This window comes from Empidonax traillii, unplaced genomic scaffold (assembly GCF_003031625.1).
Source record: "Empidonax traillii isolate 1590-97213 ecotype Southwest subspecies unplaced genomic scaffold, ASM303162v1 scaffold1670:size75979, whole genome shotgun sequence".
NCBI classification, from domain to species: domain Eukaryota; kingdom Metazoa; phylum Chordata; class Aves; order Passeriformes; family Tyrannidae; genus Empidonax; species Empidonax traillii.
Genome location: NW_020956863.1, coordinates 44,902 through 69,348, shown reverse-complemented (window position 1 = coordinate 69,348; position 24,447 = coordinate 44,902). Strand labels below are relative to the sequence as shown.

General features: G+C 45.6%; 2 protein-coding genes across 2 annotated transcripts in view; one reads left to right on the top strand and one right to left on the bottom strand.

Moving 5' to 3' along the window:
* The window catches only part of LOC114070724 (uncharacterized protein PB18E9.04c-like), a 15,685-nt gene extending 3,857 nt beyond the window's left edge, over positions 1 to 11,828 (top strand). Inside the window, exons 2-9 of the mRNA XM_027908275.1 lie at positions 772 to 1,257; positions 2,605 to 2,740; positions 4,687 to 4,775; positions 6,504 to 6,567; positions 7,704 to 7,792; positions 8,691 to 8,803; positions 9,338 to 9,494; positions 11,403 to 11,828. Of these exons, the coding sequence (XP_027764076.1) occupies positions 772 to 1,257; positions 2,605 to 2,740; positions 4,687 to 4,775; positions 6,504 to 6,567; positions 7,704 to 7,792; positions 8,691 to 8,803; positions 9,338 to 9,494; positions 11,403 to 11,554 (1,286 nt within the window). The 3' untranslated portion in view covers positions 11,555 to 11,828. The remainder of the gene's footprint in view (positions 1 to 771; positions 1,258 to 2,604; positions 2,741 to 4,686; positions 4,776 to 6,503; positions 6,568 to 7,703; positions 7,793 to 8,690; positions 8,804 to 9,337; positions 9,495 to 11,402) is intronic.
* A 2,029-nt stretch (positions 11,829 to 13,857) lies between these two features.
* The window catches only part of LOC114070725 (histone-lysine N-methyltransferase NSD2-like), a 46,256-nt gene continuing 35,666 nt past the window's right edge, over positions 13,858 to 24,447 (bottom strand). The window contains exons 14-22 of the mRNA XM_027908276.1: positions 23,873 to 24,029; positions 22,929 to 23,134; positions 22,380 to 22,483; positions 21,852 to 22,121; positions 21,640 to 21,756; positions 19,725 to 19,866; positions 18,921 to 19,027; positions 17,226 to 17,430; positions 13,858 to 16,315 (exon numbers count right to left, since the gene is read on the bottom strand). Coding sequence (XP_027764077.1) covers positions 16,050 to 16,315; positions 17,226 to 17,430; positions 18,921 to 19,027; positions 19,725 to 19,866; positions 21,640 to 21,756; positions 21,852 to 22,121; positions 22,380 to 22,483; positions 22,929 to 23,134; positions 23,873 to 24,029 — 1,574 coding nt within the window. The 3' untranslated portion in view covers positions 13,858 to 16,049. The remainder of the gene's footprint in view (positions 16,316 to 17,225; positions 17,431 to 18,920; positions 19,028 to 19,724; positions 19,867 to 21,639; positions 21,757 to 21,851; positions 22,122 to 22,379; positions 22,484 to 22,928; positions 23,135 to 23,872; positions 24,030 to 24,447) is intronic.

Genomic DNA, 24,447 nt, shown 5'->3' with positions numbered 1-24,447 from the left:
TGTGCTAGGAGCTGCCTGTTTTGGTTCTGCATTGCTTCCTTTGCTTAGTACCACGCTGCTAAAGTAAAAACCAAGCTGTTGAATTTCATGGGTCTCTCATCTGTTCAGAAACTGGAAGATGTCCCCTGTGCCTGTGGCAAGGCACGGCTTCCATCAGCAGAAGACATTTCAGTCCACCACATATCATGGCAAAACAATGTGAGCTGCAGTAATACCTCCTTTCTCTGCAGATTACAGCTATCCTCTCTCTAGTGGGGGATTTCAGAATCAAAGAAGTCTTGGCCTGCAGGTTCTCTTCTGGCTACTGGATATATCTCTAGACAGCTTTAAAAGATCCCAAACCCATGACTTTTCTGGGCTGATCCATTTAAGGAAGATGGGATAAAACAGCCGGCTACTTGACAAGCATCTTAAATCAGCTTGTCATGACCTCTCAGTGTAAACTTCTCAAGGAGCTAACCAAACTGAGGGTTTCAGGCAGTTCTCACACCCTTTTTTATGGGAGAGTCAGACCACCTGGACATTGGCATCTACTTAGTTTGTGGCCTTGTGGACCCGTTAATTTAGTTCCTTGATAAGTCTCTTGTGTGCTAGGGATGTTCAGATGCTGACTCAGATCCTTGCTCTGTAGTGGATCACAGCAGATGGGAGCTTCTGGATGTCAGGCAAGAAGGACATGTGGTTCATGTAATTGATAAAGACCTAATGGGAAGGCACAGGCCAAGGGAAAACAATAATTTTTCCACTACTTATGTTTTTTTCTTCTCTTAGGTATTGCTTTAGGCCAGACAATCAGCACCGAGGTCCCTGTTGCATCAACACCGGTGCCTCCCAGTGCATCTAGCACCGAGGTCCCTATTGCACCAAGCCCAGCATCTCCCAGTGCAAGCAGCCCTGCAGCCTCTGCTCCCCCAGCTGCCACTGCGACCCTCCCGCCTGGGTTGGCATCAACCACTGCAAACCTTGTCTTGTCCACCGCGCCTCCATCTGCTGATTCAAGCACCGTGACCCCTGCTCAGACTGTGCCCACCACCACAGACGTGCCCATCCTCAGCTCTGCCAGCACGGCTGCCTCTCCAGTATCCACAGGACCGGTGGGTGCATCTACCGGTGTCCCAACGTCCCCTCCAGGAGCGGCCACGTCTCCCGGGGTCCCGTCGGCAGCTCCGTCCCTCCCCACCCTTCAGCCCTCCAACTGCAGCGGGGTGAACGTGACCGCTTGTTCCCGCTGCCCCCCGGGGACATTCCCCAGCGAAGGTAAGAGTCCTACTTGCCCTGGGTCCTGTGTGGGATGGAAAAGGGGCTTGTCAGGGGAGGTGGGGCTAGCACGTGTTCTTATGTTGGAAACTTGGACAGGCAGCAGGAGCGAGGGGTAATTCATCGCACCTTTCTGTCGCTAAAGACTTGGTCTTCTCTGGCCTTGTGCTGTTGGCCTTCCCGAGGCTTCCCAGTGGGATGGCAAAGCCAGTAGGATTGTACCACAAAATGTAACACAAGTGCAGCTTGATTTATCGGGAGGAAGATGTTATTTTTAGATACAGTGCCAAACACAAGGTCAGCTTCCAGCTGTCTTGAATGTTTGAAAGAGGATCTCTGCTGTAGAAACAGCCTTTTCCCTTGGGCTTGAGAATATACTTGATCAACCTCACTTGTGGTCAGGAGTGCATAATATTACCTTTTCCAGAAGTTATTTATGTTGTAACATGATTGAGTTTTGTTTTCAAACACCACTACCCCACAAAAAAAAAAAAACTCAAAAAAACCCCAAACCCAAAAACTAAAAAACAACAACAACAACAAAGAATTCTGTAAAAGAAAATCAGTGTACTTTTTGCTTATTCCCTCCCACTTCAGGGAACTTTCAAAAAGGGGAATAAGCAGCTCTGATGCTTTAGGGTGAATCTGCAGAGGACAGGAGTTGATTCTCACCTCCCTTGTGTGCAGGATATTCATCCTCAGGGTCTTCTCCTCTTGCCTGCACTTGGTTGTGCAGCACCCAGGACTGGTTCCTGCAAGCAGTGGGATGGCAGGTCTGGTGTGTTCAGCTACAGCAAATCCCACCCAATTACTCTGTGTGGTTTGGATTTGTTTTGAGGAGCAGAGAGGGATAGAGCTTGCCCCTCGGGAATGCCGTGGTACCTGTGCTCAGAGAAAAGCTGTTACTGCTTAAGGCATATCCTTTATTCCAGGGCTTTACTCATGAGTTCTGCTTCCTGCAAGTTTAAATTATCAGTAATTCAAGCGAGTATATTGGTTTGGGGGTTTCATTTGTTTGTTTGTTTTTTTATTTTTGTGTTAGAGGAAAAACAAGGAAAACATTCCTGTCCCCTCAAATTAGAGGAGGGAAAAGCAGTGACCTTAACTACTGGAAATACACATTAGTAGACTTGACACCTTAGATCATCTTATGGCTGTTCTTCAGCTTGTTAACAACTCACAGCAGCATAATTAGCATTAATATTGCAGTTTCTACATTCTGAGGGTGCCTTGCCAGAAGGGCTGCATCCCAACCCTTCTGTGTTCATGGCAGTGACCCGTCCTGATGAGCACAGGGCTTTCACTCAGGTCTTGCAGCCCTGATCCTGACTTTTTGTTCCAATTTAGGCACCTTGAGCTGCTCATGCTGTGCAGGGGGCTCATGCACAGACCCCAGTGCCTGCAGCTCCTGCCCACCTGGCCACTACCAGCCCCAAAGTGGGCAACCCTCCTGCCTGCCCTGCCCGCAGGGGTCCTACACCAGGTGAGTGACTGAGCCCCTGGGCATGGTGGCGGGTGGATGCTATTCCTCAAAGCACTTCCCAGCTGGCTAAATCTCCTCCTCTGGGCTATAGGAAGAGTGCTGCAAGGGTTGTTTCTCACAGCCTAAATTCTCCTCACCAGGAAACCTCGGTGTGCATATCCTTGTGCTGAGGGGCTGCCCAGTGGCTGCTCCATCCCTCTGTGGGCTGCCCTTTTATCCCCCCATGCTCCTTTGTATGTACTAGGGGGGAACATGTCTGTGTTGTGATGTGGGGCCACTCGGGAACGAGGCCTGGGTTCATCTTCTCATCTTTCCCCCAGGATATCTCTGGCCAATGGGCTTCATCTCTGTGCTTTGCCTGAGTACTTTCTGAATCCCTGTTTTCTTGCCCCCAGGGGACCTCATTACATTTAAGTTACTGGCATCTAAAGCAATATCCTCAGCTGACAGGGTGTGGAAAAGCTGACAAGACATCCCAGACAGAAATTCTGCCTTGCAGTCTCACCAGGGATGCTGTACAAGTCCTCTGGCTGCAAGGACACGTGGATGTGCTGCTCTCCCCATTTTCCATCAGGTTTTCCCTAGTCTGCAACCAATGGGTTCTGTCCCTTGGGTGGTTGCAAGGACAGAAGGGTTGGTGAGAGCTTCCTAGGACAGTGTCCCTCAAGAGCAGCTCCATTCAGATCAGTCCTGGGGAGAGGGAACAAAATCTGCAGGGAAGAGTGACCCAACTGTGCATTTTGTTTGCAGCAGCCCCTGAATTTGAGGTGCCAGCATCCTCCACCTCCTTGCAGTTTGTGCTGTGACACAATTTACAATTGTGTCACAGCAATTTACACCCAAATTGCTTTAAAAAAAACAACCAGGAGCAGTCCCCAGGGCATCACACAGCTGCTGCTGTTGGGATGTGGGAGAGGGCAACATGGAGCCAGGGACCAGAGAGGGTCAGCCAGTGGTGCTGGGTCTGTGTGTGCCAGAGCAGGGACATGGATATGGGGGGTAGGGAGGGCAGGGGTTCTGGGGGGTGCTGTGTGTCCATGGCCATCTCTGTGGCAGCTGTCTGGGCCTTGGGGCTGAGATGGGATTGTTTAACATTTTTGTGGTATTTGGAGAATCCAGCCTCCCCAAGCTTTGAGCGGCTCTGGCTGGCACAGGCCCTGTATTGGTTTGTTTTAAGCAAAGCATTTGCTCTGTTTCCACCTGATTTTGGGGGCTTTTTTGGTGTGATTTTTTTTTTTTTTCTGCAAATCTCAGTCAGCCCCGGGGGTTTCTGAAGGAACTAAAGATCATGTCCTTATTTTCCTCCAAAGCATCCCTGAGAATGTTAACAAATCTTATAACCACATGCTTGTTGCAGGAGATTTGGCTCTGTCAGTGATGAACGTAATAACTTCCTCTTTCCCTGCCTTTCCCTCATTTTCTCCCCTTCCTCCTAGAGGTCTAACATATTGCATCCCCCTTTCCCACAGTCCCTGTTATTTAAGGTCAGGGCTCTCACACCTCACTGCCTGTGGTTTAGCTCCTTTTTTCGACTTCTGATTTCCAGCAATGGAGCAACTCCTCTTGAAGTCGCCGATGGATGCCGAACAGCAAACACCTTTCCAATTCAATTTAATATTTAAGTGTGGATTTAAGAGTCTGACTATAATCCAAGGTTTTTAAGCCTGGCCACAATGTATTTTTCAATTCAGGCCTTCCCTTTCCACGTAGCCCACAGGGCATCTCTAATGTTAATAATACAGGAAAATTTTTTTTTTTCAGTAGGCATGTTCAAAATAATGTTTTCCTGCAGGCGTGTTCAAAATAATGTTTTTCTGCCTGAACTCCTTCTTTATAATGACTCTATTTCTAGACTTGCCAGTGCTGTGCTCTGCTCTCTCCTCTCCAAGCAGATAGAGGCTCGGGTGACCTAAAATAGCATCCCTCTCTGCTCCCTTCTCTCCCAGCTTCCCAAGGAGCGCCGTGTGCCTTCCCTGCCCGCCTGGCCATTTTGCTGATGAGCCTGGGGCCACAGCCTGCAGAGCATGTGAGCAAGGTAGGCTTTGGTCTGTATTCAACCCAAATGCATTTTCATCAGGCTCCACCGTGCTTTTTCCCAGTGCTGGATGGAATTACCAGGTAACTTAAAAGCACCAAAGGGTAAACAGGTTATTTTGCTCGGGCTAAAAATAGCACAGCAGATCCCTTCCCATTTGGCTATTGACATTTTCATTAAAATCAAAAGAACAGATCTGGAGGTCAAGCTTGTGTTTCCAACAAGCTAATGCCAACACTGTAGTGGAAATCAGGAAAGGAGGTTTATGAAATTCAGTTATAGCACAAGGGGGAGGGGTGTGTCAGGAAAATAAAGTATTCCTCCATTTTTAATGGCAAAGATGAGTCTAAACCATCTTTATTTTCATTTGGGCAATCTTCTGCAGCCTGAGTATTAAGTGTAATGCTCTTCTTATTCCCCAGGTGCTAAAACTGGAGTTTCAGTGAGGTGCTTTGCACCTGGGTGATGCCACACGAGCCTGGTACAATGTGTTTGCAGATGGGATAACAGCATATGCAGAACAGAACAGAGTTTGCTTATGCAAACCCCTAATTAACACATGCAATGCAGCAGCTATTCTTCACTAGAATGGGGTGCTGCTCGAACACCCACAGCTGTTCTTTGGAAAATCCTCCCACCGAACTGTTGGGGTTGGTACCCAAACCTTGGCTGTCACTTGCTAATTTTAGAAGGAACAAAGTCTGACTGGTGACAGCGATGGGGTCTGTCACTCCCTCTACTCAGCAGATTTGAACGCTGTGTTAGGCCACAAGGGAGTCTGTGGGAGTGGCCCCTGAATCCTGCAATTACAAATGTAAAAATATCGTTTTTCCCTGCAGGGAGAGGAAGGTGGGTTTGTTTTGATCCTGCTCTGCTGCATCCCCTGCTGTTTGGTGCAAATCTGGGTGGATTTGAGGCAGTTCTTACCCACACTGCTACCAGCTCCTCTCTGAACCTTAATTTCGTCCCATGTGGCTCCATGGCCATGATAATTTTTGTGCATCATTAGGCTCACTCCCCAAACCACTTGAATTCCCAAGTGCTGTTCTCCTGGCTTTCCTGCTGGTTGGCAGGACTCACAATTTGCATCCTGCCAGCTCCTGCCCACACAGTGGGCACTTGGGGCACTTTCACTCCTTGTTGTGTTTTGGGAAGGGTCTGTATGTGACCTCCTGCCCATCAGGGTGCTCATGGTGCAGGGAAGGAGGGAGGGTGAGTGGTCAGTTCCTGCACCAACAGAGCCATCCTGGTTGGTGGGTCTTGTGTCCTTCTGTTGTGTCCTTCCCAACAAGATGCACCCCAGACTTCCTGGAAGGAGGGAACTCTTGGAAGGGCTGGGGTGACCCTGGCTGGAAGCTTGCTCCAGCTGAATAACCCAGGAGATGGCACTGGGATTACCTATTCCAGCTTCATTCCAGTTCAACCTGTGGTGCTGGGAAGGGTGACAGATCTCTCAGTCTCCCTGGTGAGATTTTGGATGTGAGAATCTGCCTGATCCCCCCGTGCACCCCTCAGCATGGAAGAGGGCAGTAGGGAACTTCTATTGCTCTTTCAGAGCTTTTGACAAATAGAAACCCAAATATCCTGAATTAGCCCATGAAATGCCACCTAAAGCACGTTGTGGGGGATTTATTTGGTTGCTTGTAAAATGAAGATGAGCAAATACACAACAGTGCGTGGCAGTGATGCGGAGGCAAGACCCTGAAGCCTTACTCTGCTCTCTTTCAGGCTACTTTAGCTCCAAGCAAAACTCAGCTTCTTGCCTTCCTTGCCAGCCGGGATCATTTTGCAAGTAAGAAGCGTCCTGGGGCACCGGCTCTCAGGCAGACAGGGAGAGGGGTGTTTCTTTTGGCCACTGAGCTGCAGCCACCAGTGCAGTGGCCAAAGACAAGTCATCTGCCACTTCAGCTGTGGGGACACTGGTGCTGACCCTGGTGAGAGAGGGATGGTACAATGAGGGGAGGATCCTGGTGGGATGCAGAGGTCCCCTGGGATCATCAGCTCACAACCTGCCTTCCCCATTCCCGCTTTCCATCATCACTGCGTTTCATGGGCATTGCACACCCCTGGGATCAGACTGATACTGGCCCAGGGAGGGAGCTGAGAGTTGCTCTGGGCTTTGTAGGTCGAAACTGAGCTGGTGTTTTGTTTATCCTAGATCAGGGTGAGCAGAAGGCAGTACCCTGCCTGAAAAAGTGCCCTGGCTGAGCTGTCACCTCTGGGGTGGGAGGGAAGTCCTGAGAGGGGTGCTGATGGTACCTCATGATGGGCCTTGACCTACTGCATAGGGATGCCTGAACAGGGGTTGGGGTGTTTATGTCCAAAGCAGGAGAACTGGCATATGGATATTTACATTCCTTTTGACCTCCCTTGAGCTCGTCTGTGCTATGTTATGCAGCAGATCACTGCTGAACTCTGATTAAATTGCCATGGGACTTAACCCAGGGCTTAACCAGCTGTACTGCAGGTCTGGCCAAGTTCTAACCAGTTCCAGCCAAGGAATGCCAGCTAAGCCATAGTGACTTCTGGGATGGTAAATTCTTACAGGTTTCATGCAAATAAGTAGTCAAAGAGAGGACAGAAATGCCATCATGTGCCCAGTCCCAGTCACACGTGTCCAAGGCCAGGCTGGATGGGGCTTTAAGCAACCTGGTCTAGTGGGAGGTGTCCCTGTCCATGGCAGCCGGTTGGAACTGGGTAATATTTAAACTTGGAATATTTAAATATTCCAACCCAGATCATTCTAGGAGTCTGTGGTTGCATGCAAGAAGAGACAGACACTGTGAATGCCCATAAAATGGGAAAAGCTTAGTTCCCGGTAGACCCTGGAGACTCCAGTCTATACATACATAAGAGCTGGTTTTTGTGGGCTGGGCTGGCCTTGGAAGTGCTTGTCCCACAGCGTGTCCTGCCTCCTCTCCCCTCCAGCACCACCAGCTGCACGGCCTGCCTGCCCTGTCCTGGGGGGCAGGAGGCTCCTCGGGAGGCATCGGAGGACTGTGCGCCCTGCCAGCCAGGTAACTGCGGGGAGAGGGGCTGGGCTACCCCAGGTAACTCTGCAGGGAGGGTGGGGCTGGGCTATCCCGCCTGGGAACACAAGGCTTCAGTGCCAAGGGAAGCGGCTCATTCCCGAGATGCCTCGGTGCCAGGCTGTGCCTGTGCCAGACCTTCCTGCCGAGGTTGGTGGCTCGGAGGAGGAAGGCTGGTCACTGGCACACCCAGGCTGGATGCATAGTTCTGGCTAAAAACCATCTTCATCAGTGGTGGTGGCTTTGCTGATGAAAGCACAGAAGGGGGGATGCTCTGCACTGGCAGCAGCCTGGGGCAAAGGGGACAGTCAGAAAGGGGATGTGAGGACATGGCCCTGCGGGAGGGCCACCCCTTTGGTGCCTCCACTTTGGACACAGCACCAGGGGTTTCTTGTAACCAAGTTTTAAACGTGCAGAAAACCGTTTACCACTTTGAGATTGGAACTTCTGTGACCCATCGTTCCCACAAAGCTTAGGAAACCAAGCTGTGCTTTGAACTCTGCTCAGCAAGTTTCAAACAGCTGGAAAAGACGTTTGAATCCAGAACTGGAGTGGATGAAACACTGCTGACCTCCAGCTCCAGCCTCCCATCTGCTTTAAAGCCAGGCCTTACAACTAAATCCTTCCCCCACCTACTCCTACTCATACCCACTCTGTTTGCCAAGGTCTGACCCCAGATATTCTGTAGTCCCTCTGTCCTTGTTTGTTCTCTTCTGCCCCTTTGCCACCGATCCAGGACCAAAGGCCAGGCTCAGCTTTTGTTATGCACATAAGTCTTTAATGCTCTTTCTCCTTGTGGCTTTGAAAACTAAATCATCCATTTGCAATTGCAAAGGTCCTGGGGTCTAGTCCCAGATCTTAATTTTGTGCTTATTTTTCTCTTTAGGTACATTCAAAGGTCCAAATGACAGCAGGTGCAAGGTCTGTAGGACAGGAGAGTACCAATTACAGCGGGGCAAGGAGAGCTGTGACCTGTGCCCAGAGAATCATTACTGCCCTGTGAGTCCCCATCAGCTGGTGGAACAGCCTGGATTAACAACAGAGCTGTCCCATGACAAAACAAATACACTTCAATTAACACTTTTTTTTTTTTTTTTTGTAATCTGAGCTTCTTTCCTTTTTTTTTAAACAGACAGAGCCCTGATGGAGGGAGATGGTTAAAATTATGACACCAGGAGGGTGGCTTTGTGCTACCCCTGGAGCTGCCCACTCTCCCTGGGCCATCAGGGGATGGTGTGTCCATTAATGAGGGGGGGTGATGTATGGACTTGCTGTGTAATGTCACCTTCTGCTCTTCCCCTACTCTGAGTAACACCACAGGGGCAGACAGGCTGAATTTGATGATAGCAGGTTCATTTCTTGGTTATTTTTCTTCTGGTTTTTTTTGTTTGGTTGGTTTTTTTTGTTTGTTTGTTTTTTTTTTGGGGGGGGGTTGGTTTTTTTTTTTTTTTTCCAATGCTACAGTGTCACCTCCCTTTGCACTAGTTACCTTCTGCAGTTTGCTGGTGCTGAGTTACTTCTTCTCTTGGGCAGAGCCCAGATGTGAACCCGGTCAGGTGCCCTCCAGATGCCTTCTGCCCCCGGGGCAGCACAGAGCCGACCTACTGCATGGAGCTCTTCCTGTACAAGTCAGGGAACTCCTGCCAGCTGACCCCTGTGATGGTTGTTATCCTGGCCACCTTCTCTGCAGGTGAGCGTGGGTCTTCTCTGTCCCGTGGTAAAACCAGACACCCCTCTGCGGCTGGGCGCCTTCCTGTTAAACCAGGTGTTCTCTGGATGGTGGATTTTGTGTTTCTGCTAGCTGCCAGATCATGCAGTGTTGGTTGTATTGATGCCATTAGAGCATCTTGTAACCAGCAGAATGAGACAGCCAGCACCTGCTGAGTGTGGGGAGCATCCCCCATCCCAAGTGCCACCTGCTGGAATTAGCTCGCTAGGGCAAGCCAGTGCATGGATGAGCTTTTCTACTGGGAAGCTGCACCATAAGCAATCATTCCAAGATGACGCATTGGCATTTGTAGTGTTAGCAAAGGGAAAAATAGAGTTCTGTTGGTTTTAATCAGTGTTGGGGGCAGGTTTAATTGGAGTTATGATGAAAATGGGTAACTATTACTGCTATGGATTGCAAAAAGGGCAGATGAGGATTTGGGAAGAGGGATTTGTCTCCCATGCCCAGGCAAAGAAGGTGAAATTCCTAAGTGCCACTTATGCTACCAGAGATGAAAATCTTGTGTCAAGAGAGCTAAGTCATAGAGATGACTAAACCATTAGAGGATAAGGAATGTCCAATAACCCTCGTATCTATGGCTTTCTGTGTTTCAAGTGTGTGACCCATTCAGCTCACTGTTGTTAAAAGGCAGGGGGAGATAAAATAGATGTGCCATTCCCCACAGTGAGCAAAGCTGCTTCTCCAACAGTAAAGCAGTGCAAGTTCCCATCAAACTCCTCTCCTGGCAGCTAAGGAGACGACTCCATGGATGCATGGAAGAGACAAGGACAGCAGGGTCTGGAGGAGCTCTAGCAGCACTGGCTGACTGCTTGCCTCCAAAGATCTGAAATGCCTGGAGGGAGCAGATGAGGGTTGTTCTCACAAGCTGTGGCTCAGAGCAGTGTGAAAGCTCCTCCACTGACCCCTATCCCCCTCATGCCAGGCTGTAGTCCAAAAATCTGCCAAAGCAGATGCCTTCTGAAGCGAATATTAATTTGAAAAAGTAGATTAAAATGAAGTCTCTGAAAAGCCCGTCCACAGAGGCCCACAATGGCCCATTAACCAGCATTTCTGATAAACAAGTCTGAGGGTGAGAGAACAGCATTCCCCGGCGCAGTCCCGCCTCTCCCCGAGCTTGCTGCAAGGAGGGGGAAAGGAAACAGCCCACACAGGAAAACACGAGTATTTCACGGCTGGTCTCACAGATCAAGTGTTTACCATGAGACTGTCTGCTCATGCAGCCTAAATTTGGGCATATTTGTCTGGCCATATTGCATCACAGCGACAGATCTGCGCTCTTCTGTTCAGATCAATTTTCCCTGATGATGCTTCTGCCAGAAACAAATGAACAGAACATCGCAGTACTTGAGATTTGCCAATTATTTCCGTGTCTATGCCCAACCTAAAAGTAATTTTTCCTGACAGCCCTGATGATCTCAGTCTAGACTCAAAAGTTAATCTAGGTTAGTTAGTTCTTGTGCTTCAGTGTGAGCGCTGCACAGAGCAAACTAATTTCTCAACAGGAGTCTTTGGTGGGATCTGCAGCGGATAGGATGCCAGGAGGAAAAGAACAGTTCCATGGAGCAGAGAGTAAATGGGAGTAGGAAAGCAAGTTACTGAATTATTTCATTAAAACCTGCCATTATTCCCTGCAGCTTCCAGAGCAAAGCTGAAATGCTGAAGTTGAGTGTTTTATTATTATTGCTAGCCAAACCAATTTTTGGTGGTTTATTTTGGTTTTTCTGGGGGGGGAGTGGAGGCAGAGTATGTAGGAGAAAAAACCCTTATGTTACTAACAGAGAATACCTGGGTTGGGAAGCCTTAGAGCAAACATCACCTGGTGCTTTACCTTCCCATCTGAGAATGACTACACCATTCCTCTCTTTCCAGGTGGGATCCTCGTTATCTTTCTAATAATTCTGAGAAGGCGGAAAGACTCTGGCAAGAAATCATTGAAGTCTCTGTTGCTGCCCCGAGGCTCAGCACGACACTCGACTTACGGGGGCACGGAGCACACAGAACCAGTCTATGCTGGGTGGTAGCACAGGACAGGCCACCAGCAGGCATCTGCCTCCCTTTTGCCTGGAGCAAAACAGATGTGTGTGTGTACGTAAGGGCAAGGTGTTCAACCACAAGCAACCTACTTCTGTATTGGTAAAATAAGTGCTGAGAAATAAAACTCAAGTTTTTGAGTTGTGGCTGCTTGTGCGAACCAACCCAGCTGCCTGCTCTGCTCACTGAGCTGATGGAAAGTGTTTCCCTTTCAGTTCCTGGCTTCATTCACAAGTAAATACTTTTCTCCTTTTCTGAGGGGGATGGGGGGGAAACCCTAAACAGACAACAAACAGTTGTCTCTCTCTCTCCATTTCAATAGTCAGCTCAACAGTGAGGATTGACTGCTCCAGTTATTGAAGTTCCTGTGAAACAACGCTCCCTTCCACCTGCTGAGCATGAATTAACGTGAATGTGCTTCTTTTTACTAATATGTCATTTGTATTTTTTTTTTCTCATTATCAGAAGGTCAAGGGAAGGGATCCCAAAGCTTTCCCCTCTCTCTCAGCCGTGGGCAAACATGTGCAACTAAAATAATGGTTGATTCCGGGACAAATCCATCTCTTTTGTTTCCTGCTGTAGGGTGGTCCTTTGTACTAGAGCTACAGAGGCAACTCAAAGCGAGCAGCACGGTGCAGGCACAGAAGATGCCTTGCAGATTTTTGCATGCAGAAGAGATGGACCTGTATGAGACCCATTCCCTAAATGCCCATGCAAAGTTCTTTGCCTGATCCTGGACACTTGATTTGCCCCCCAACCCATGAGAGCAGCAGGTCTGGTTTATACCTGTTTGCTCTGGCACTCCAAGCCTTCTCCTGTGCCCCCACAGCCCAGTTTAACCATCTTGTTAAACTGATGTGATTTGTGTTCTTACAGGGGTGATTTCAAAGTGTGTGGTTGGGTGACTCTTTTTAAACTTGCTGTTTGCTGCATTTTCCCTGCTGTGCTTTTTCTCTCAGTGATGTTTGGTCAGCACCCCGGGCACTCAGAAATGCCACTGACTGTACTGGAGCCAGGTTAAACTGCTCCATCAAACCTGGGGCCTCTTAACCTTTCCCACCTTGTCTTCCCTTTCCTCCTCCAGTGCCTTTTTCATACACGTGCTGTGTAAGCCCAGACAGACCAGCCAGCTGTGACCCTTCGTGTCAGGGCTGTGCTTCACCAGCTCTGTGCTTGTAAAAATAGAACCTGCTATGAAAAGATCCGCGCTTTCAAATGACTCTGCGCTGAGGTGGGAGCAGGTGTTACTTTTCACTTCAGTCTTGCACTAATGGGCCAGTGGAGAAGCTGAGTGGGCTGAAGTAACCCAGCTGTCGGGGGTTAAGTGGTTCCTGCCCTCAGCTGCTCATTCTCTCCCCAGGGGAGGTGTTAATGTGTTTTAAAAGATACATAAAATATATCAGTTCTCTGATGTCCCTCAGCTATGTCAGATGAATAAATGGGTGGCAAGAGAGGTACACCTGCCATTGGGGACAGAGAAACTGTGGGTGCCTCATCCCGGGCAGTGTTCAAGGCCAGGTTGGGATGGGACTTTGAGCAACCTGAAGGGGTGGCAGGGGGGTTGGAACTGGATGGTCTTTAAGGTCCGTTCCAACCCAAACCATTCTGTGGCTCTAATCTGGATCAGCAGCAACACAGATGGTCCCTACAACCCTCCCCAAACCCTGGTACAGGTCCCTGCACCCTCCCTGCAGTCTCTCTCATGCTGTTGATTTAGGAGACAGACGTGAAGTTTCTGAATTTGCAAAAGGCTGTGGTTTCTCCATGGAGCAGCAAAGGGACGTGATCCTGATGCACAGCATTAGACGACCTCAGCAGAACAGTAAGCCACTCATATGAAAGCAGCTCTCTGAAATGCTTTTCAAAAAAAAAAGTAGCTACTGTCAGATGTAGAAGATTCTACATGTGAAGCCAAACCAGACCTTCCCCCACCCAAAAAAAAACCCCAAACAAAACAAAAAACCTGTCTGAAAAAGCAAAACAGTCAAATGCCGACCTGGGCAAGCAGGATCACAGACAAGTCACAAAGGGGTGGCTGTCCTGCATCCTGCTGTGCTGAATGTGCTTGTGATCCCACTGGAGAGGCGGGCAGGGAGCTGCAGGCCCCGTGCCTGATCCCAAAGCGGGGGGTGTCACTGCAGCAGTGCCCGTCGGTAACTGCTGGAGGCAGTGGCTTCTGCCCCTCAGGACCTGGAGCATCACAGTCCCAGAGGGCCAGAGCTGTTACACCTACGCATGAAGAGGAAAAAGCAACGCACCAACCAAAAGAAATTAACAAATTGTAAAAAAGCAATGGAATGTAAAGGTAAAATTTTATAATAACTTATTTAAAGGTATTCTTACAAAGCCTTCCTTACACGGTATAGTATTCAAAGAGTGGTCCTGATGACATCAAATTCCTTCATTTTGTTTAAAAGCAGAGGAAAATATTTCTGCTTTACTACCTGACCTCGTTTTCCTCCCCACAAAACCCAACATTAGAGAAACATCCATATTACCATTTTTTGGTTTTGATTTTAGGCACGGGACTGTTCTTCAGTCCCATGACAGAAAGTTTCCCTCAAAACCAATTAAGGAATCTTGAATTTTAGCTGAGTGCAAGGCTTTGCATACCATTTCAAGAAATGCAAACATGTAACACTTCCCCTGATTTTGAACTGTGCTATTTCTTCAAAATTATTTGAAAAAACTTAACCTTCCAACAGTGTTTATAAAAACTGATTCAAAGAACAAAGCAGTTTGGTCACAAAACAGGAACAAAAGAGTTCAGGATAGGGCAATGCAACATTTAAAAACCTCTTTCAATTAATACCTTCTAATAAACCCGAAGTTTTTACGCGTTGGGAATAAACGGGGATTTCAATAATTCAAAAAAGCACTATATCTGCAATCAAATCCTGAAGAAATACCTTGGGAAAAAACCATACACTTTCATGATACAGCAAGGCTTCATTTTCAAAAGGGCTACACAGAGTTTTTGCACTATTAAAGGCAAACTAAGCTAGAACATACACAAATGACTAGATCGACGTGGAGGCGCCCGTGGTGTTTACAGAGGGTGGGTGACAATGGCACAAGTCAAAACGTGCTTGTAATGCTGCCTAATCAGGGGCCAAGGACATGCACTGGGGAAGAAAACGTGGCAGGCATTTTTCTTTACCGTTTTTTCCTAGTTCTAATATTTCCATCAACACTAAATCTCGTACGCTCATCTCACTGTGAGAACCTAAGGCTGATGAGAGCAAAGGATTCAAAACAGCTTTGCTGACACAACACAGCGGTGATGAGACAGTCAAGAGCAGAGCCTGTACGATTGTAACAAATAACTTCAGTCTGTCAAGTCAAGTAGCCAGTTTTAGACAAACTTTATTGAAAGAAGAGTCAGGCTAAATTTTGTATTGAAATTACTCCTTATGTGCTTCAAAATTCTATTTCTTTTTTACTTCGTTGTTCTGAATTTAGTTTTTTGCACTTTAGTCAAGTTTCACCTTCTGTTTCATTCATGGGAGTGGTTTTACCTGTTGTTGGGCATTTCTTACATTATCGTAAAGTTGTAGTGCTTGGACTCCAAGCATTCCAAAGAAATGTTTGCCTCTGCGTTTTACCTGACATTAAGGAAAAGAAAAATCAAGTAATTTTTTCCAAATAATAGGTTTTGTAAAATTTATTTTTATTAAAACACAAAAATCCTAGGGTATTGGGCCTAGACTGCAAGACAATATCCCTTCAAATCCAGACTTGTACAGCTCTGCAAGATCAAGTCAATTCTATTTTGCTGGGATGAAACACAGGAAAAAACAGTATAGAAAAAAATCCCTAACAAAGTAGGATTTCCCCTCTCTGGTATATGGGGTATGCCTTTCCCACCACGCACTACATTTTGTGGTGGAAGGATATTTAAGAACATGATTGTTTGAGAATCATTTTCTAACAGCACAAACAAATTTTGGGGTGTGTGGTTACAGCGAGATACACACCTGGACCATGACTGGCATTCAAGCACTTGCTCAAAAACACACAAGGCAAGCAAATCTTATTGGGACCACAGACCAAGCCATTTCTTACTCAAGAGGACTTGAGAGCTAACAACTTCTTTCAAGGATATACTATTTTAAACATCTGTTGGTTGACAAATACTATCTCAAAAAACTATGTTTACGCCTACCTGGTTTGATTTTAACCTACCTCCAACCTGCAAGTATTTTGGAGGGAACATTTTACATTCGTAACAATTCAAGTGTAACTGTAATGCTGAGTAATAAGTTTGGTTTGTCCTGAAGTTTACTGAACTATGCAGTTCGTTATCAGTGCAGAAGCAGCAGAAGACTGCTGTGGTTGGCTCAGTGGAATTATAAAAAACAAAACAAAAAACACACCCTCCCCCCACGTAACCTTTACAGAATATATGTAAAACTGTGTCCTTCCCTGGTCATATTCACAACTTATCTACAAGATAGTGTTAGCAGTAGAAACTGCAGTCCATGACTATTTGCATTCAGCTCTCATCCATCTGTTCCTCTTTCTCCTCGGCTTCAACTTGTTCAGTTTTCTGCGGGGTTTCTCAGTCTTCCGAGTTTCAACAGAATCCACCCCGAGAACGTGTTCAGAGCAGCATAACTGTCCATTCAACATAGAATTTAGTACTGTCCTGTCTTGGTGCTCCTTGCAGAAAGAATTTGGGCAGAAGTGGCAGAAAGAAACAGAAGGCTTGCCACAAACATCACAGTGGTGCCAAGGACACTCCCACTTCCCTGCAGTCAAGAAACAAAGAGCCCATTAGTGAGCGGGGAGTAAAACACGGCAGCGTCTCTGAAAGAAGTTTTTGTGTTTTAGCAGCTGAACAACGCACAATTTTCTTGACAAAGCAAATAAGACAGCAACCACTGGGGCTGATCTCAACACTCAAAATGCTACATCGTACTTCTAAAGCTCAGCTGGCAGACGTAAGGAGCACACTTGACACACTCTCAATTTAAATACAGCAGCCAGCTCCAGCTAGAAGAAATTACTCAGGCTTTACTCAACAACATTTTACAGAACTTGCAGGCTGGTAGAGCACCCAAACATCTGCTCAGCTGCTGCCTACTACAGCACTCACCTGTCTGTTCCAAGTTTTGCTCAGGGATGGCTGCTGTGCTTCACCTACGGCTGCTCTTTCTCCCCAGCATGCTTTACCCAATCCTCATTTTATTTGTTTCTGGGAGAACAGGCTTTCCCTGCTTCCCTTCTTCACATCCCACCTGACATGGCTGTTTGGAACCAGGTAACTCCTGTGATATGTAGAACAGCAAACTGATTGCTGCTACTAATTTTCCTATTCGCCTCCTTCCAGAAGCTGCTGTAATTCCTCTGGCTTGAGCTCAAAGGGCTTCATGCATTTCTCAGACATAACAACCTTCCTGCGACAGTGCTCCTACCAGCTGATGTGCTCCATTGCCTGCATTTGTAGAGCAAGCAGCCCATTTTAGCAGAGAGGCAGGAGGAGGCCATCATTCTGTCTTTGCACCCAGGAGGAGCTGCTCCTACGTGATGCAGGAACAAAGTTCCCACCACACAAACCCAGTATTTTCAAGATGACGCTCCTGACAAGGTTTCAGTGCAATAAATGAGGTACCTGCAGCACAAGTTATTTATTCGGGTGTAAGAGGTGGGTTGACTCACCAAAAGGACGTTTCACCAAACCAAGACAGGAGAGATGATAAGCTTTAGTACAAGATTTCCTGTCACACAGTACCAGCTGGCCTCCATCCCCACAACGGAAACAATCATCTTCAGATTCCTTCTTCCCTTCATTTTTCATTCTGCGTCTCCGTGTTCTCTTTTTGGTCTTTTTGCCTTTTTCCTCCGAGGCATTAGTGGAAGAATTCTAAAAGATGCAAGTCTGTTAATGCCAGTTTTGCAAAGCAAAAATATAACACAGCCTAGACAAGCTGTTGGCACACCTGGCAGACAGTGCACACATCCAAAAACTTGACTAGGGGCAGACCTGCCCAGTGCCTCACCATACTGGTCTGTGTTGGCAAAGCCCCCACGCTGACCCTTGTGAAAACTCATCCTAAAACCACGTCTTGTTCCTACAGAACCTTCCTACTGGAAACTTCTTTAACTTTCTTGCCACTTTATTCTCATTTCCAGTCTGATCTACCCATGGCTGATTTACCCCCATTTTGTATTTGCATCACCTATTACTTCAATACCCCTTTTTCTTTTCCATTTGAAAGTACTACTGCTGGAATTACCAAAACCTGCCTCTATTTCTCTTTGAGGAACAGACAGCAGAACTTCAGGAACTGTAGCTGTGCCTGTAATGACAGAAAGAATATTCCAAACCTTATCTCTATTTCAGTCTGACATTCTGCTGCTTGCACTTCAACCAGTCACGTAAAATTTTGGATGGTTTTTCAACATCCCTACCATCATTCCCCTCCCTCTTTCCCCAGTAATCATTACCTACTTTCTTTGAAATGAGCTCATTCTATCTACCAGTGCAGACAGCTCTGCAAAACTGAACTGTACCACTTCATTTTTTCATGGATTTCTGTGGAAATGGATCACAAGCTTATGTGAAACTTCACTTCAGCCTATCTCTAAACAAAAAAACAACTATGTGAACTCTGGAGATTTTCAGTCCACCCTCTGAAATGGCTGGTACTGAGCAGTGTGGAGGACCACATAAAGGTGCAGCTTTTGAACAGCCATGGGTGATACTTGTGCCTTCCTTCGCACTCCTATTCCAGTCCTTCCTGAAGCCCCATCAACTGCTGGATTACAGGTTTTAAACTAACCTGGCAGGAATCACACAGACAATTTTGTATCATTTTTTCCTCATTCAAAACTCATGTTTTTTATTCTTCAGTTCAACTGAGTTTTCTTTAATGAATCTCAATAATATTTTAAGGTTTAGATGGGAGAAATATAAACTGCAATGTCAGAATGATCTCACTGACTATAGTTAGGTGCATTCTTAGTTCAAAGCTCGTACAACCCTTCCCCATGTTTCAAATGGGACTGGCTATTCTGCAATCCATTTTTTCTTAATATGCTTTTTATTCCAGAAACTAGTGTCAATAGCTAGCAGTATTTCTTATTCAGGACCCAAAGTAATTATTTGTCATAGGAGAAAGTGGCAGAAAATATTTTGGGTTATTCTTCAGCACCAAGGTTATGCTTGGCAAAACTATGTTTCCATCCTCCCAGCAAGGGAAACAACAAGCTTTGAACTCAGAGGACGGAAAGCATCTGTTCATGCATCATCACCCCTTATCACAACATAAAACTGGTTCACCGACTCATACCCCAGAAGAAAAACCCAGGCTAGTAGACAAGACTGTCAGAATCTCTTGATGTATTACTTGCCTTTGGTCTGTCCCCAAGAAATCCACTGCAGTTTGGGGCACCACATTTGCAGACTGTTTTTTCATTGCCCAGACAGTCAAGGTTGTAATTAAAAGTCAGCTCCGTCCCTGAGTGAGAAAAGACAAACCCTTTCACTGTGAAGGACAAGGTAACAAATTCTATCAGAATTATTACAAACATAGGCAGATTTCCTTATCTGTCTGATGTTTTGGGACTTGATGTATTGTCACGGGATTTTCCTCCTCTTTGCTGCTCATAAGCACTGACAGTGATTAACGAGATGCCCACACAGCATGATGGGCAATTACATTTTAAAATAAATTGGTTTGATTTCACAAATCAGTGCGTGAGTCTGATCGACACACTTGTTATATCTGTCTATCTATCTTCCCATCCATCCAGCCAGCCAGCTAGATATAGCTATTGATAGATATATGTGTGTATGAGCATAACATATCTACTTTTAAAGCAGCCTCCTACATCCACTCCTTAAGCATATTCATATGAAGAGATGCAACATACTGTTTGAGATCTCCAAAACAAAAACTAGGCTCTACAACACAAAGTGAGTGCAAGGATGCTAACTTACTAAGGATACCTGCCCTTTCTAGAAGGAAGCAATAAAAATCAGCTCACTATTAAGGAACACTGAAGTAAAAGGCAGGTTCCAAAGCATCTCTCTGACTGCTGAGTTCTCTATAAGAATATTTGCACTGAATCATTTAAACCATGACTGTCGCACTCATAAGTGCAGAAAAGATTTAACTTAAGGAATGAAACCAAACCCAAGAGACGCTGACATACCTGCAGGAATATCACACACGGCAAACAGCCCGACACGAGTGTCTCCATTCACTGTCCACTTCAGAGTTTCACAATTTGGTTGGCAGCTGTGATTCATAAACCGAGAGTAGTTTCCTTTGGGGCCAGCATCAATAATGCGGTCCTGGAGGAGATCAGACCAGCAACAGAATGAATGTTTTTTCTCTCCCCCTCACAAAAAAAAAAAAAAAAAAAAAAATCCACAGATGACTTCAGTAGTTGCATTCAGAACAAGCACGGTGTTGCTACCCAGAGCACAAAAGCAGACTGATGGCACGTGTTGTATTGAAAACTGTAGTGTCCCATGGGGCCTGGAATGTGACACTCCCAAAGCAATACTTGTGCTCTAGCTCACGTTTTCCCAGCACCCATCGCAGCCACGTGGCAGGATAAGTGTTCTTGTGAGCACTGGGGTGGTTAAGGAACCCCCTCCCACAGAAAGCCTCAAAACTCAAACTGAGTCCATTTATCTTTTACTTTGCACACACAGAGCTGAGAGGCATTTACAAATACTATGCTTAATGGCATTTACCAAGTCACTGCATGATTACTTGCAGAGCTTATCAGTCTGTCACCAGTTATTTTCTCCAAATCAGCCTAGTTTAAACAAAACAAAGCTCTTGGTAAACTAAAAAAAAAAATCCCATCCCTACACACAATTGCTTTTTAATTTCTATCTCCACTGAATATACCAGACATTAACAAAATAAAATCTTGAAATAGCCAGAACTGTGTTTCTCTGCAGAGCTGCTTAAGAGGGATTTGCTAATTAATGAAGTATTATTATAGTTTCCCTCTAACTCATTTTTACAATGCACATGCATGACTGCCATGCCTATTTGCACACACACCCAGTCATTCTAACTGCATGGGCAGCTCGACCCACAGTGAGTATTTATTAATTACAGCAAGAGTCAAATACATGTTTAGTTCAGATATGTAACACCCTGACGTTGTGTGTCAATTTAGTAGACGGGTGAGAAACTTTTAAGCGTTCAGAGAAACGTGGTTTCATCATTCCTTGGTGATAACTCCAGTAACAGGAACTCCTCAGTCACAGGTTTAATGACAACAGTAGCTGTGGAAATACAGAGCAGGAAAGTCTTGGGCAAAAGAACAGTGGTTGGGACCGAAAGAAATGCAGGACTGGCAGCCAGCTCTTGTTTTTCTTTTAAGTAGCTTTGTTTTTTGGGTCTGAAGCAATATAATACACATAATCAATACCTCCAACTGTCCAGGTTCTCCACTTTCTTCTCCTCCTCAGAAAGAAAATATTCAGAGGTGTGCACAGAATCACAGGTGCTGCATTAATTTGGTGTTTTAATTAATCTGCTGCAACAATTTGCTGCAGAATCGATTTGTGGAGTACTGGCTGGCTACTAATGCAAGGAGTGCTTTCAGAAAAAGAGTTTCTATGAAAGCACAAGTCTAGTTTTGCTATAAACTAAGAAATGGACAGAAAGATCCAAAAAATATTAAATGCCCTATGTAAGACACAGACTCACAATTTTATTTCACATTCTCTCAAGCGAGAATTTTATGTTCTGTGGTTGAAATTTTACTAAAAGGATTGCTAACAGTAATTCTTTCAGCTGTATCACTACCATTTCCTAACACTTCATTTTGAGACTAGGCAGGTAAATACTTTGCTGCACTTGATTTCAAGCAACAAAGCAAAACTTACAGACCTTACTATTTATTTTATTACACAACATAGACTAATGAGATGCATTATATATAGAGAGAATGCAGAGAACAGGCACAGAAGATACAACGCTGTGAATACAGGGAACTGTGGAACATCAAAGGCAGCAGAGAGCCCTACCAAGGTGACCAACAGGAGGAAAAGACATCAAAATAATAACTAAATAATGGCAAGAAATGTCAAATACTCTACCTTATCAATAGTAAGCATATAGAAGTGGGTGATGTCATTTTCATGTGCATATTTGATTCTTGCCATACATTCCTCTTCATCAATCAGCTCTCCCACGTACTCGTTCACAAACTCTCCCTGGAAGATACCGAGTATCACTAGTAAAGTATATACCAAACCCACGGACAGCATCACCAGCCCCCAGTTCTCTGCGGGGCAAGAACGATTCATACCTTCTTGATGTCCCTCTTGGCGACCAGACCCCACCCCTTCCCGTCGGTTTTGATGATCTTGGTCTCGGGGTACTGGCGCTTCGTGAAGCACTGGTTCTGGCACCTCTCTCCCGCCGGGCAGACCTGGGGGTGGCACTCGTACATCAGCATCCGGTTTAGGCACTCGGAATCAAAGCCACAGGGGTTTTCATCCGTGGGTTTGCAGTTGCACTTGGGAATCTCAGATATGTCGGCCGTGTATATCTGCACTTTACCGCAAGGTTTGTTCACCTGAAAAAAACACACACATTAAAATCGTTCAAATATCACTTCAGAACACTTAAATTTGTTGTAAGAGTTATTGAGGCGGTTACTAATTTGTTTTTGCCACACTAGGTGTTCCAATGGAAGCAGAATTTCACCCTATCAGGACTGTAAAAGCCTTCAATTACCAGCATTACAACCTGTCCCCATCTCACAGCTCAGCTTTTCCTCTCCAGTGCTGCCTGAGACCTTTTGAGTATCCAGTGCGATTTCCTCAAACTTTACCTTAATATGCTTGTAGGGTGGAGGTTTGCGTTCACTCTCTTGGGTTTCTTTGGCTTCCCGCTGTAGTTTTATTTCTCGAAATCGAGCTTCAGCTTCTTGCAAAGCTGAAAAAGATTGTCACATCAACAGAAATGCCAGAAAGGGAATTACTCTCCCCAGATTGCTCATTCCCATGTGTGTTAAACAAATAGTTGTCTACTCCTTAGTCCCATCACTGAGTTTTCTTACAAACAACACTTCCGAGGTGTTAATGCTCTCAACAGATGTACAAATGTTGGTCTTTCAGTCTCCCAGTTACACTTTTCTTTTTCCTTTCCAGAAAGCAAAAATCACCAGAAATAATTCCAATTAGATCCTAGTCTTTTACAAGCCATGAAAATAATGTTTCCATTCAAAGACAGTAATAGTGGCTGCTGCCCAGGACACCACAACAACTTCCTTAATTCGATATTGTAAAACAAACGTACAAAAGCAGACGACAGGGCTATGTGTAAAGAAAGCAAAGCATGCATATCCCTACATTATTTTTGTTTACTTTAGGCTATGTACCGTTCTTGAAGACTTTTCCAATTCCTTTGATCCCTTGGTATCTACTCCCTCTGTCTCCCTCCATGTAAGGGAACACCCGTGCTTGGTGCGTCCAATAGTAATCCTTAGAACCAAAGAAAAACACAGGAAATTCTCCGATTTCATGCTTCATTTTCTGGATATTTGGGGGAACGTTTTTCGGATGGCAAACTTCTGCAGGCCACCATCTAGCACAGAAGTACAAATAAAAAAATACAGCATTTTAGTCAAGTCTGCATGAGACAGTTCAGTAAAATCACTCTAAAGAGCAGTAACTGCATATTATTTCCAGTATCCAAGAGGATTTAAAATCTTTTCCTCCCCTCACTCACTAGGCAGTGTGAGAAGACCAGGAAAAGAAAGTCTGACACACAGATTCTGTGGGACTTTGGCCTTCCTGAAAGGTAAGGAAACACAGCAGGTTCCTTGTGTCTGGGTAGCAAAACCATCACCTTTACAAGGCCTGCAATCGCTGTAATTGTCAAAGACCAAGAGAAGGTTGATAATAGCTATCATGTTTCTAGGACTACCCCCACCCACCTCTATCTCACTCAAATCTCAACAAAGTGTGAAACACTGACAACCTGAGTGACTGATCTCCCAGCCTGCGAGGTAGTAATTTAGCCAATTACAAGTTATAACAATTAATTTGAAGAGATCTCTGAAACAAAAGGGGTTGAAAGCTCATACACTGGAATCAGATATCATAAGGCTCAATGAGTCCTGCATGGGTAATGCCTTGGCTGAGAGCAACAGCAAAGCTGCAAGTCTTTGAAACTTGAGGCTTGCAAGGAGGTGGGTTCCCCAGCTCAGAGAGGAATGAGAAATCAGTGTACAGCAAGGCTGGCCTGCAGGAGAAACCAACTGTATGATCCTTACTTAAACATGCCAGTACTGTAAAACAACGTAAAATTCCTTCATCAGACCTGTAATTTCCCAGTTTAACCCAAATAATATCCTGGAAGTGGAGCTTCTTGCCCGCCCTGCAGTCGTTGCAGTACCAGCTCCCATCTGGCATTTCAATGTTTAAGCAGTCGGGGTGAAAGGCTGCTGGGCACGACTCGCAGCACAACAAGCTTCCACCTTCACAGAGAGACAAAAAAAAAAAGAAAAAGGAAAACAAAAAGCTTGAAGAACATCAAGGCCAAAACGAAAGTTTGCGTTCCAGCCAGGTTAAAAGCAGTGGTTAGGTTCACTTATAAAATAAATGGTTAAAACGCAACAAATAAACATCTCTTAGTTGTGTATAAAAGCCAAAAAGTCCTGATTTGAATGCCTGGCAGACTTGGGCTCGTAACACATGCAAAATAACAAGTAAGCTGGTGATAAAAAAGCCAGAATAAAGCACCACGTATTATAATTACTTTGCCTTACTTTAATGACTACAATATGTTTAACACAGTTTAATATATGTTAACATTTCAATGTAAGAAAAATTTTAACCACAACAGACTTCTCTTATATTTATGTGGGGGGTTTTTTTGTGTTTGTTTTTTTTTTT